We start from the raw sequence: 13,016 nt of genomic DNA, 5'->3' as shown, positions 1-13,016 counted from the left end.
AATGTTTTAAAACAATGACGCTTCTAAATAAGTTTTATTTCACAAATTCATTAACAAATTTTCAATATAGGAATTACGATAAAAAAAAATATAAAATTAAAAAATTACATTTGAGAACAAAATTGAATATATTTGTAAAGAACTAAAAACATATTTAAACAGTTGTTTTTATGAGATTGGAAACAGCATGTACTCATTTTGGAATGAGGGATAAGGGGCTTGAGTAGTTAGATATGGTAAGTGTATGGAATTTCTTCCAACAAGGTTATGTGGTGGATTTTCTAAGTAGCATTGCTCGTCTGGATGAAGCAGAGAAACTAAAAATGTGTTTAGAAACTAGTTGAATTAAGTTTAATTGGAGTTTAAAAAACTATACTCAAACTTTTTTTTTATCAAAACATGTGTTTTTGCATTGAACGTAACTTTAAATTGGTATCCAAACAAATATTAATTAGCTCAATGTCCATGAAGCATAATTACTTGACTGTCGAATACAAAGTTGCAGAGGGAAACGTGTGGAGCAATACATTTTTTAATTTGAGACATCCCATTCTGGGGCTTTGTTTAAAGCGCCAATATTTATGGTTCAATGGGAATTCTAGGTGAAGCAGCAGCGTGCATATTGAAAATGCGATTTTTTTTTGGTATACAAATGCAATAATAGATTGATTGAAACACCTGGCAGCAGTTGGGTAGAGATGGATAACACAGTTCATGAGCTCTTCATGGATGATATCTCGAACCATAAAATATATTCAATGGTTAGAGAAACAAGACCCAGGACTGAAGCTCGCCGGTTACAAACCAACGGCAGATCTTGCGTACACATGCGGATAATGAAAGGGGGAAGTTTTATCCACTCAAGGTGAGAAGTTGGCAATCTGGTTTGACCTAATTTGTATTAGTCAAGGTATCTCAATTAGAGTAGTAAAGAGCCTGCGAGTCTCTAATGATATCGCTATGATGCAATAAAGGTCATCTCTGAGCTTTGATCGAAAAAGAAATCATTGTTGAAGACAAGGTCGCTTCCATCATTTCAAAAACGGAAAATGTTCTCGAAGATGAATTTCAGTAGGCAAATACAAAATTATCGGTTAACTTTTTAATAGAATCATTGGTCACGTTGTACATTTTGTGCATTCAAGAGTCAAATATCAGTATAAAGAATAAAGAATCACTCAACCACGAACTTCATGAATAGAATGAAATGTCACTTTAAACACCTGATTCCATCGAGTTAACATACTAATCTTGATTCCAGATTAACTACTATGAGAAAAAGTAAAACTAAAACGCAAGTCAAATATCAATTTTCAACATGTATGTTTCTATTATATCAGTGGTTTCCAATGGGTGGCCAAAACAATACAACTACAATTAGAATTACCCAAGGCAATTTTATACAGTGTATTTATACCGCGAACCATGAATCTAATGCAAATTAAACCACGTAGAAGAAACTATTTTCTCACGGCCTTTTCATTAATTATCGAAACAGCATATATATTAAACACATAGAGCACTGTCAATTTGCCAACCATTATGTCAAATATCCATTGTCCAGTGAATTGAAGTAGGCAAAGTAGTTGATTGATGACCAAGCAATTGGTAAAATCAAACACTTGATAGATTGAATAGATAGACATAGACTCTACAGGAAGAAATAGCGCACCCAAATGAAGCTAGAAACAAGTCATCAGATATAAGTTATAAGAAAGCATCGTAAGGTGTCAACGGTATATAAACCCAATGTCATGGGGATGTACATTATTCAAAGCAAGGGGTTTTTCGCAAGTCAAAATTACATTCGGCGCTTTTCCCATTCTCAGCGCATAGTATATTCTGCATAAAACACACCTGAAACAAAAACCAAAATTCAATACTATTGTTACAAAAGTAAACGAAACCTCTACGTTAGGATTGAATACCACTCAGACATCGGTAGATAATATAAGATTGTGACAGCAAATTGCAGAAATCAAAAGTGGGAAACCCTAATAGCATGTCTTTAGAAAAATGAAAAGGACGAATGATTGAGAAGGGAATGGACCTTGAATTTAGTTGTAGTAGAGTTCGAGACCCATGCCGTCGTGGATCTCGTAATCCTTGAGAGTGATGTGATCTTTGTAGATGGTGTACCACTTCTGGATGCGGATCTTGTCGGCCCTCGTGCCCGTCTGAGCCGCCACCAGTTTCTTCAGGTCGCCGATGGTGTCATCGTCGTTGCACTTCACGCGCACCTTCTTCCCCAATCGATCGTTCAACACAACCTCGATCATCTTCGCTCTGAACCCTAATCCCCAATTCCAAACCCACAGGGGTCTTTCAATATCAAAAATCCAATTTATAGTTATATTATATTCACCGCCACGTATACAATGCGTGCCAAGCAAGTTTGACTTCTCATAACTAAATTATTCGCATGTTATAAATATTTTAAAGGTTTAAATATCTTTTTTAATATTGTAAAATAGAGATAGTTTTTTTTATTTTTGGAATTTGTAAAAAAAAAATATTTGTTTTTATTTTTAAAAACTTTATAAACATTGTTTTTTATATTCGTAAAGTATTTGACTTTTTAAAATAAGTGATTTTTAATTTTAATTTTTATAAATTTCTATTTATTTAAAATCTAAAATTATTATTTTTCATCTTTAAATTTTTTTAATTAGATAAATATTATCTTTGATCCTAATTATAAGTAATTATTATAAATTAAGATAAAAAAAAAGTAATTAAAATGATTGTTTTAAAACAAATATTATAAATTTAAATTTTATTTTTAATGTATCATTTATTTTAATTTGTTGTTATATTTAATATTGGTTATAAATGAATGCATATAAAGTAGAATTAAAAAAAAATTAAGGGTATAAAAGGACAAGAGGTAGTAATATTTATTTTAAAAACCTATAAAAAAATTTAGAGGTAACTCACATTGATATGATGTTACTAACTACTGTAGATAACACGTGAGATGGTCATTTGATCTTTTAAGAAATAAATTAGTGAAAAATAATTATATAATAACATGAATTAAAGATAATACTTCTAAATTTTAGATGATGAAAAACAAAAAATATTTTTTGTAAAGACTAAAATCAAAATTTGTTCATTTTGTAAGGATTAAAAACATGTTTAAGCATATTTTAAATTTGTATGACATTAATATTTTAGCATGTTCAATACACATGTTAGAGGTTTATTATATGTAATTAAGATTTTTTTTAAATTATGCATGTAAAAAATATAAATTATATTTAAAATCTGAATAAATAAATATTTTTAAATATATAAATTATACTTTAAATTTATGATGAATGATTTATATTGTAAAATAATATTATTTTTAATTATTAATAATTTATTTTAAAATTAATATAGTAGAAGTTGTAAACAATGGAGATTGAAAACAAAAGTCACCACTATAAAGTTAAGGGTCATTAAGAATTGTTGTTTATAAATAAATATTATTACTTTTGTTCTTGTATATATATTTTTTCACTTTTTTTTGTTTCTTCTTTTTATAGAATCTTAGATGGATTACAATTATAAGTTATACATATATGTATATACAGTAATAATGGATAGGTAGCATAAATCTAGGTTGTCAATCAAACAACTACAATAAATATATATAGCTACACTAGGTTAGCTCAACAATACCACCATCCTCTAGCATGACTCTCAACATGTACTCCTCAAGCATGTTCCTACCCTGCTTCTATAATGAATATGATCATTGTAGTCCAACCATGTAGGGGTAAACTTAGATTCAAAAGAAACAACATAGTATAAAAGCATAAAACTAACAATACACAACTCCAACAAACTCCATAGCCATCACAACACAAGGTTCCACTTAATCAACATAGATTAACATATCAACAAAAGTTTATAACTTGGCAACACAACATTTTGAATTACTACACAATAATACAACTTCTCAACATAATCACCTAACATATGTACAACACAACATATCAACACTACAACATATGCACAACATGACAATTATATGTGTTATCACATATTTCAACTAAGAAATCTCCTACAATACAAGTGAACAATTTAAGTAACTTGACTCTATCAAACTAACTTAACAACACGATCTTTTTGAACTTGCTATATCAGCAACAAATTTGGATAGAAATTCACAACTCAACACGATTTCTCATATTTTGCTACTTAATTAGGGAAGTTCAATATTTTTGTCAGAGTAAGATAACTTGAGTCCGAGCTTATCACAATCTTAACATGCATAACTAAGTCTATTATAGAATTAGTTCGTTGACTACCCTCTAAATCTATGTGTGGCCTTTGACCTTGTACCTTACTCGATTTTGGTCACTTCATACATGTATGACCATGCCCTTATGCAGATTTATATTTGGTTGCTTACAATCAATGTGGTTTGATCTGACCCCATATTGTATCAACTAATATTTTATAGGAAATTCAACATCCCACTTCAAGAGTTAAATTTTTAAGAAGGATTTTTAACAACTAAACTTATAAAGTATCACAACATTATATCCTTGTAATGGGATATTCAAATTTTAAAAATATATCTTCTTTAACCTTAAGTTAATCAATACAACTCAACTACATGCCTTAGGCATTGTCAGCACAATTACTATAACACTACATAACATATAACTTTACTATTGACCATAAATACTAAAATAAGTCTTCTTTTTTTTTAAATTACAATGACTAAAATAACTAATTTTAAATTTGAGGAGAAAAATAAATTTAGCTTAGTTTTAATAGACTTAAAAACATATTCAAACTTTTCTTTTTAATTATATGATGGTGGTGCAAGTAACTTGAAAAAATAAGTTGAAGACTGATAAAGGTTGATCCAATTGGTAAAAAATAAACTCATATCTCAAAAGAATATGACCTCAACTTCTTGCTACTGATATGAAGATCTTATTGATAAGTAATCTATAAATATTTTTATAAGTATTCATAGAGTTTTGAGGTTTATCTTATCCTAAAGAGCCTCTAGAATCTAAACTCATTTAAACCCTTTTTTACTTGAAAAAAAGTAAGTTGAAGATCTTAATATACCTTTTTACTAAGGTTTTGTAAGAGATTTTTTTTTTCAAACTAACAAAATTATAATGATGATATTAGATTCAAACCTTTGACTCTATATATATTATCTCAACCCCTACCACGAGATCAACTCTAACGATTCCAAAAGTAAAAAAGAAAAAAAAATTCATGAAAATAAGACAAATCCTAATCCCAAAATAAATTAAAAAAATTCTAATAACAATTAGATGTTTAAACATTTTTCCTTTCAACGAAAGAAATTTGAGAAATTATATAAATAAGTGAGGGCTCATTTATTTTATATTTTGATATAATTATTGTTTTAGAAATTCTTATGTTTAAATAATGTTAAAAAATTAAAAAGTAAATTTACAAAAAAAAACTGATTTCCATAATATTATAAAATTAGTTTCAAAATATAAAAGGTATGTTTTAACTTTTTAACCTTAATAAAATGGATTTAATATAAAGATATTATTATATTTTTGAAGGCTAATTTATCCTTGCAAAATGAATTTTATAAAACTATGACCCCTTACTCAAACGGCCTTAATTGCAACTTTCCAAGTGTATAAAAATTATTTGACTTGTTGTGGCATTCCAGCCAAACTTATCTATCCACGCTGCGCCTGCCCCTTTCATTCCCTTCATTCAAAGCAAGTTATCATGTACTTGTGTAAAACGCTAACAATATTAATAATAAGTGAAAATTGGATCTTTATTATGACTATTTTTATAATATTTTTTATTTTAGTAAAAAATTGGTGTGTCTAAAAATTAATTGAGTTGAAAAAAGAATTTACGTGTTTTTCTCTTGATTTTAAACAGATATTAAAATATGTAGTAAGTGTATATTTGTAAACTCGTTAGACCGTAACATGAATCTATTTACTTTCTACGTGTATCCATTGAAACGTGTGCATCTTCCATTTGAAGGATTATAAACGGATATCCAAATACAATAATAAATTATGAAAGTATTGTATTGAACGGTTGGTTTAATTATGGATGCAGTTTTTATAAACTCGTTACTTTTAACGTTTATCCATGGGAACGTGTGTAACTTGTATTTAAAGGCTTAAAAAACCACAAAACTAAATCATGAAACCATCGTATGGAATTCAGTTCTTATAAGATGTAACAGGGACGAAGAGTTAAAATTTATTTGTTTATTTATTTTCTTGGACAGTACCTTCCTTGAAGTATCGAATGAGGTAGAGAGGGTGACATGATTCCACCCCAACACTGAAGACCAATTCCAAGATCTAGGCAGTACCTTCACCATTACCATTACCATCTTCTGCAGATGCTGCTTCCCACACTGCGCCTCCCACGCCAATGCCCTGAAATGAACTATTGTGGCATTGGTTGATTTCTTTTCATTTACATGCAACTTTGATTCTTTTCCTCAACCCACCAACCGTTGTTTTCCTACATGTCGTTTTCCTTCGATTGGTGGGTTTGCCTTCAGCTTTTGGGTTTTTTGAGGGGCTTGTTGTAGACTACATTGTACTCTTGGTTTTAAAAAAAAAAATTGTTTTTTGGAAGATGAAGAGATTGAAAAGCGAACCTCCCAATTCGAGGAGGTTTAGATTGTCACATTTTTTGTTCGGTGTTGGGGTGTTGTACTTGGTTTTTATATCGTGTAACTTTTCACACTTTATGAAAGTTGTGTCATCGTTGAGTGGGGATGAGAGTTACGATGGAATTGGATTGGATAGGGTGGCAGCTATTGGGGACACTGAAGATGCAGATTTGAGCAAACCTTTTGTTAGTTCTGTTTATAAAGATGTATTTCAATGGAGGTTAGTGGATAACAGGGATAAAGATGCTCCCTTGAGGCCATACAAGGAACCAATGAAGGAGGAAGATCATGGCCATGAATCTGTGAAGAAAAACCCTCAAGGATATGGTAGGATTACCGGGGAAATCTTGCGGTATAGGAATAGGACTGGTGATTCATCTGTGTTTCAGAGAATGGCAGATGAGGCTTGGACATTGGGGTTGAAGGCCTGGAAAGATTTGGACCAGGTTGATGATAAGGAGGCTGTAGAAAGCTCTGTAATTGAGGGAAAGGCTGAGACGTGTCCTTCTTGGATATCGATGAGTAGGGAAGATTTGTTGAAGGGGGACGGGTTGATGTTTCTTCCTTGTGGTCTTGCTGCTGGTTCTTCAATCACTGTGGTGGGGACACCCCATTATGCTCACAAGGAGTATGCTCCTATGCTTGCTAGGAAGAGGAAAGGGGATGGATTGGTATTGGTTTCGGTTTCGCAGTTTGTGATTGAATTACAAGGGCTGAAGTCGGTGGAGGGGGAAGATCCTCCTAAGATTCTTCACTTGAATCCTAGGTTGAGAGGGGATTGGAGCAAAAGTCCAGTTATTGAGCATAATACTTGTTACCGGATGCACTGGGGAAAAGCTCAAAGATGTGATGGTCTGCCATCTGAGAGTTCTGAAGAAATGCTTGGTATGATTTTATCATGTTTTTTATTCATAAGCTTCTTTACTCTCATCGTGATGTAGAATGGGAAGAAAATAGGAAAGTAGATAGGTTTAGAGCCTCTTTAGATAAGCTTCTTTAGAAGTACTTAGACGAGAGAAAAATAGGAAAGAAAATGAAGATAAGTTTCTCCATAAGTTAAAGCTCACATATGCATGACTTAAAAATGAGATTTTGGAAAAGTTAATAGGAGAGAATTTCTACAGATTAGTTTATGCATAAGTTAATTTTAACTTATGAAGAAACTTATTTCATTTTTTCTTCATATTTTGTTCTCACAGAAGTGGTTTTAGAAAAGTTTATCCAAACAAACCCTTAGTAATCTCAAAATTGATGGAATAAGGAGAAAAAGGTGACAAATGAGCATGAAAATAAGGAGTATTTTGTTGCTTAAATTATTAGCAAAAGAAAACTTATTGTTTGTTTGCTGTGTGCTGCTAATGGAAACACAGCAGATGTAATGCTTATTCTTGTTATAAGTTATATGGTTAATATAGTAGTGAAAGTTTGGATTAGCTTGTTTTGTATTCTGAAAAGCTTTTGATCAAAATTTTGTAGTGAGTTTGCGACTCAAAAGCTGGTTTTGGGTAAACATTGATCAAATCCAAACATACATTAAGAATCAGATTAGATGCAAGATTGTTGTGGCATGAACAGATTTTATAGATATAAGGTCCCGTTTCCAGATTTCGTTGATGTAAAATCCGAGGATGTTAAGACTATACCATAATGACAACATATTTTGGCTGGCAGTGTATATCCATAATTTTGCAGCTATGGATAATCAGTTTGTAGAATCTATAATTTATTTTTAACAATATATAAAGGGCATACCCCTTTTTGGTGGGTTATATTCTAATTTTTTTTTCATCAATATATATTTAAGGATAAAATAGGAAAAATGTATATATAAAAAATAACTACCCACTATCTTTTTAAAAAAACTTATTTATTTTTTTCATGAAGGCTACCTTTTTCCCTGATAATCACAAGAAAGTATATGACTAAAGAGACAAGGATGATAAATTAATATAACTCCTTTAGTTTTGTGATATGGGGATTCATTTGATCTTTATTTTTATTTGATAAATAACAGAATGGAAGCTCTGAGAAAATAATTCTTGACTGTTCGACTATTTTACAATGTAGTGGGATAATAGCTTTATATAGAATAGCATTACGTCTAATATAATGATAAAGGTGTTCCATAATCCTTTAATTTATTTTTCTGCAGAATTCGTTGATCTTCTTTGAGAGTGTTAATTTAATGTACAAGTAAACCTTTTGATCATGCTTGGCAGTTGATGGGTATAGGCGATGTGAAAAATGGATGCGGAATGACATTGTAGACTCGAAAGAATCCAAGACCACATCATGGTTCAAGCGGTTTATAGGGCGTAAGCAGAAGCCAGAAATGACCTGGCCATTTCCTTTTGCAGAGGGTAGAATGTTTGTCCTTACATTACGTGCTGGTGTTGATGGATACCATATTAACGTTGGGGGACGCCACATGACTTCATTTCCATATCGTACAGTAAGTAAATTGAGAGATGACAGATGTTTTCATGTTATGTTTGCACTAAATATCTCGATGGAGTGAAATTGTGTGATTAAGTTATTCATGACAATCATTATTCAAGGGGATGGGCTTCTTTGTGTTGTTCATTTTATTTTACATATTGTACATGGTTGAAAGAGAATTATTGAGAGAAGTTTGTGCTAACGGACTACACTTGATCTCTTATTCATAGCTTGATTACAATCAATCACCGGAGTAATCAAGGAGGTAATTAGGAGTTAACTAGAAACTAAGTTACAGCCTAATTATTAGCGACTAACTTGTGTGGCCTAATTACCAGCTAATGAACATGATACATAGCATAAATATACATTCTAGCATAAATAGCATGATTTAATATTCAAACAGACTTCAATAACATGAAATTATGAATTTCCTGGCGGCAAATTCCTCTTGCATTTTATGTGGTGTTCTATAGACAGAATTTGGTCTATGGTGTACATCAGCCATATTATAATTTATACTGGTGATATCTCTCTTACCATTTGTAGAAGGATCATGCTTAGATTAACATCAAGAATAATTGGAATTAATTGTTGTATTCTATAATGCATGCTACTATGGTTACAAAGTTTGTCTAGCTGACTTTTCTTTTCCACTTTATCATCAGGGTTTTACACTTGAAGATGCTACAGGATTGGTAGTTAAAGGGGACCTAGATGTTCATTCAGTTTTTTCTACTTCTCTCCCTACTTCACATCAAAGTTTCTCACCTCAGAGAGTACTGGAAATGTCAGAGACCTGGAAAGCCAATGCTCTACCTAAACATGCCATTAGACTTTTTATTGGAGTTCTTTCTGCTTCAAATCACTTTGCAGAACGTATGGCAGTTCGGAAAACTTGGATGCAAGCAGCTGCAGTCAAGTCCTCAGATGTGGTAGTACGATTTTTTGTTGCCTTGGTAAGGCTTCTGGCTTTATTTTTATTTGGCGTAGAAGCGTATAGTGACTCATGAACACAACCTTTATTTTAATCTGGTGTGTGAGTGAAATTTTCGTAATACCATGATGCAGATTGGATTTTGTAGTTTTATTATTTTATTTAGGCTTTGATTGTCACAATAAGAGTTGTTGATTGGGATAATTTGTTATGTCTTATTTAGGCATTGTATTCTATTTTGAATTATCTTATTCCAGCTTAGAATAGGAGTAACCTATTACTAAGATAGATCTTTAATGTAAACATTTGAGAAACTTTTTGATAATTACATAATATTGGGTTTCCTTCATTCAAAAGAGAAATTGAGTTTCTGATATTTGAGTTGGAGAACAATCTGCCAAGATGAGTAATTTTGGTTTGTTTATAAGGGAGAACCCTGTCAAGAGATCGCCCTTGGATTGTTCTACATCATACCAAGCATGCCATAGAAGTAGAACTGATTTTATAATTTCATGGAGAAGAGAATCACAAGCTTTTTTGCGAGGTCATTCACTTCAAAATTTAAAATACAATAAACAGAAAAGTCTGTGACACAGAAGATAACTTCAGCTTTTTATACATTTCTCACATAACAAAAAATGCTAATAATGATTTACTGGTTGTCTTGCTATAATTTATTGCCAATATTTGTTGAAATAAATTTAGATACGACAGTCATACCTCCTTGTTGGCTGCTGAAATTGATTATAGAAAGTAAAAGAGAAGATGAAATGTGCTCTAGGATCAGGGTTTCTTAGGCATTAAATGCATAGTTTATATGGGAATGAGATTGCTGTTTTGGGTTACATTGGTTGGTTTAACGAAACCTTTATTGCTTGTGCAAATTACTTCCTATATTTTTAATCCTCCTGAATCAGTGAAGAATAATTTTCCCTTTGGACTGAGTAACATAATAATGTAAATAAATGCAAGTATATCAGAGTTCTATGAAATATAATGCAATTTGTGAAGAGAAAATCATTTTTTCAATTCAACCACAACTAGTTAACCACTAGGGTTGACCTAATGGTAGGTAAGTGGAGTAGATGCATGAAGACTTAAGTTTGATCCTCATTGCCATCATTAGATTCTACTGATTAAAAAAAAAACAGTTATGTAATTGTTTGGGATTGAAGGGCATTCTATGTATTTTAAAATTTTCTCTTCTTCACTATTATTATTCTTGTTGATATGATATGGCTGATTTTTCTGTGTTTTTACCTGTTCTAATTTCTAAACATCAACATGAAGAATCCAAGGAAGGAAGTTAATGCAGTGCTGAGAAAGGAAGCTGCTTACTTTGGTGATATCATCATTTTGCCGTTTATGGACCGCTACGAGCTTGTTGTGCTTAAAACCATGGCTATATGTGAGTTTGGGGTGAGTTCATTTTTAAATTTTTAGTCAGATATTGCGTTTCTTCTATTTTTGTACACATGTTGGGGGGGTAGTTGAATTGCATTTGTCCAGTCACATCCCTCAAAATGTGCAACTCTTGTGGCTCCGAAGTCTTTTTTCTGTTCTCTGCAGTTATACAAACCAATTTTCTTTCATGCAGGTTCAGAATGTGACTGCCGCATATGTCATGAAATGTGATGACGACACTTTTGTCAGGGTGGATACTGTCTTGAAAGAAATTGAAGCTGTACCCCGGAAAAAGCCCCTTTATATGGGCAATCTCAATCTCTTGCATCGGCCTCTAAGAAATGGCAAATGGGCCGTTACTTTTGAGGTATGATAGTAGTTACATTTAGTTGAACTTGCAGGTAATGAGCAAGGGTGCACATTTCTGATTGATTTTTGAAATGATAGTTCTCCAGCGCTTAGAAGCTTATAAATATAGATTATGTTTAGTTACATGTGTATTCCAACAGATCCTTCTATGCAAGTGAAACTCGTTTTGCCCAAAATAGGGTCATAAACAAAGGCGGGGCAAAAAAATGTAGGCTTTTAGCTATCAACAAAGTCACTATACATGGTTGTTTATGATTAGCTTTATATTGTGGGTTCATAACTTATTTTGTCATTTATATTTACCACCTCCCTTGTCATATTAATTGGTGCAGGAGTGGCCTGAAGAAGTATATCCTCCTTACGCAAATGGCCCTGCATACATAATTTCCAGAGACATTGTTACTTTCATCATATCTCAACACAAGGAGAGGAGGCTGCGGGTTTGTTACCACAATCTTTGTCCTTTAACATTGCATCTTTATACATATTCTATAACTAGTTCCAGTTCCAGTTAGTTATTGAATATTGATTGGTGAAACATTTGTTTGTGGTGGCAGCTCTTTAAAATGGAGGATGTAAGCTTGGGAATGTGGGTTGAGAGATTTAACAAAACGGTGGCCGCCGTTCAGTACTCCCACAACTGGAAGTTTTGTCAGTACGGATGCATGGAGGGCTACTTCACTGCACATTATCAATCACCAAGGCAAATGCTCTGTCTATGGGACAAGTTGTCAAGAGGTCGTGCAAGATGCTGCAACTTCAGATGATTTCCCATTCTATCATTGTTACCTACTTCACAAAGACTAGTATTGGAGAAAGTTACAAAACGAATGATGCATTCAATTTTAAAGAAATAGAATTTAGCAATGTGTTCATATGCCCATCAATTTTGCTTGTCAATACCAAACCGTATTTTACAATCAAATGAATTTTACAAATCAGATGAAACCACGAGGCTTCAAGGACTCAATTAAATTGAATTTACTCCTTCATTCGGTTTGATGTTATGATTTATTGATGCCTTAAATTTGGTTTTGGAGTATCAATATTGACTTGGTGTATTCAAAAATAAAAGAAATTAAAACTATTAATTTATGCGATTTCATGTGAGTCGTTTACTTGCTCCAAGCTTATAAACTATTAATTCGTTAGAAGCGGTAAGACTTTGTTATTTATGAATGCATTTGAATTTTTTTCCTAAAATTTCATACTGAGTTT

The 13,016-nt window shown here is 32.1% G+C and overlaps 2 protein-coding genes across 2 annotated transcripts; one reads left to right on the top strand and one right to left on the bottom strand.

The window, feature by feature from the left end:
• Nucleotides 1-1,677: 1,677 nt before the first annotated feature.
• LOC109816418 (ubiquitin-like protein 5) lies at nt 1,678-2,334 on the bottom strand. The gene is made up of 2 exons (XM_020381430.3): nt 2,051-2,334; nt 1,678-1,857 (listed from the first exon to the last, which is right to left on the bottom strand). The coding sequence occupies exon 1, from the start codon at nt 2,277-2,279 to the stop codon at nt 2,058-2,060; it is 222 nt and encodes a 73-aa protein (XP_020237019.1). The 5' UTR covers nt 2,280-2,334; the 3' UTR covers nt 1,678-1,857; nt 2,051-2,057.
• A 3,819-nt stretch (nt 2,335-6,153) lies between these two features.
• On the top strand, nt 6,154-12,736 carry LOC109816413 (hydroxyproline O-galactosyltransferase GALT2). The gene is made up of 7 exons (XM_020381426.3): nt 6,154-7,534; nt 8,869-9,101; nt 9,757-10,047; nt 11,316-11,444; nt 11,623-11,796; nt 12,131-12,238; nt 12,356-12,736. Exons 1-7 carry the CDS (start codon nt 6,613-6,615, stop codon nt 12,563-12,565), a joined length of 2,067 nt encoding a protein of 688 aa, XP_020237015.1. The 5' UTR covers nt 6,154-6,612; the 3' UTR covers nt 12,566-12,736.
• The last annotated feature ends 280 nt before the right edge of the window (nt 12,737-13,016 follow it).

Source organism: Cajanus cajan, chromosome 1 (assembly GCF_000230855.2).
Source record: "Cajanus cajan strain Asha chromosome 1, NIPB_CcT2T_4, whole genome shotgun sequence".
NCBI classification, from domain to species: Eukaryota; Viridiplantae; Streptophyta; class Magnoliopsida; order Fabales; family Fabaceae; genus Cajanus; species Cajanus cajan.
Note: the sequence above shows the minus strand (reverse complement) of the source record. Positions and strands in the feature narration are given on the sequence as shown.

Coding starts and splice junctions, on each gene's coding strand:
- LOC109816418 (XM_020381430.3), bottom strand. CDS start 2,279: ATGATCGAGGTTGTGTTGAACGATCGATTGGGGAAGAAGGTGCGCGTG.
- LOC109816413 (XM_020381426.3), top strand. CDS start 6,613: ATGAAGAGATTGAAAAGCGAACCTCCCAATTCGAGGAGGTTTAGATTG. Junction 7,535..8,868: donor GAGTTCTGAAGAAATGCTTG/GTATGATTTTAT, acceptor CATGCTTGGCAG/TTGATGGGTATAGGCGATGT. Junction 11,445..11,622: donor TGGCTATATGTGAGTTTGGG/GTGAGTTCATTT, acceptor TCTTTCATGCAG/GTTCAGAATGTGACTGCCGC.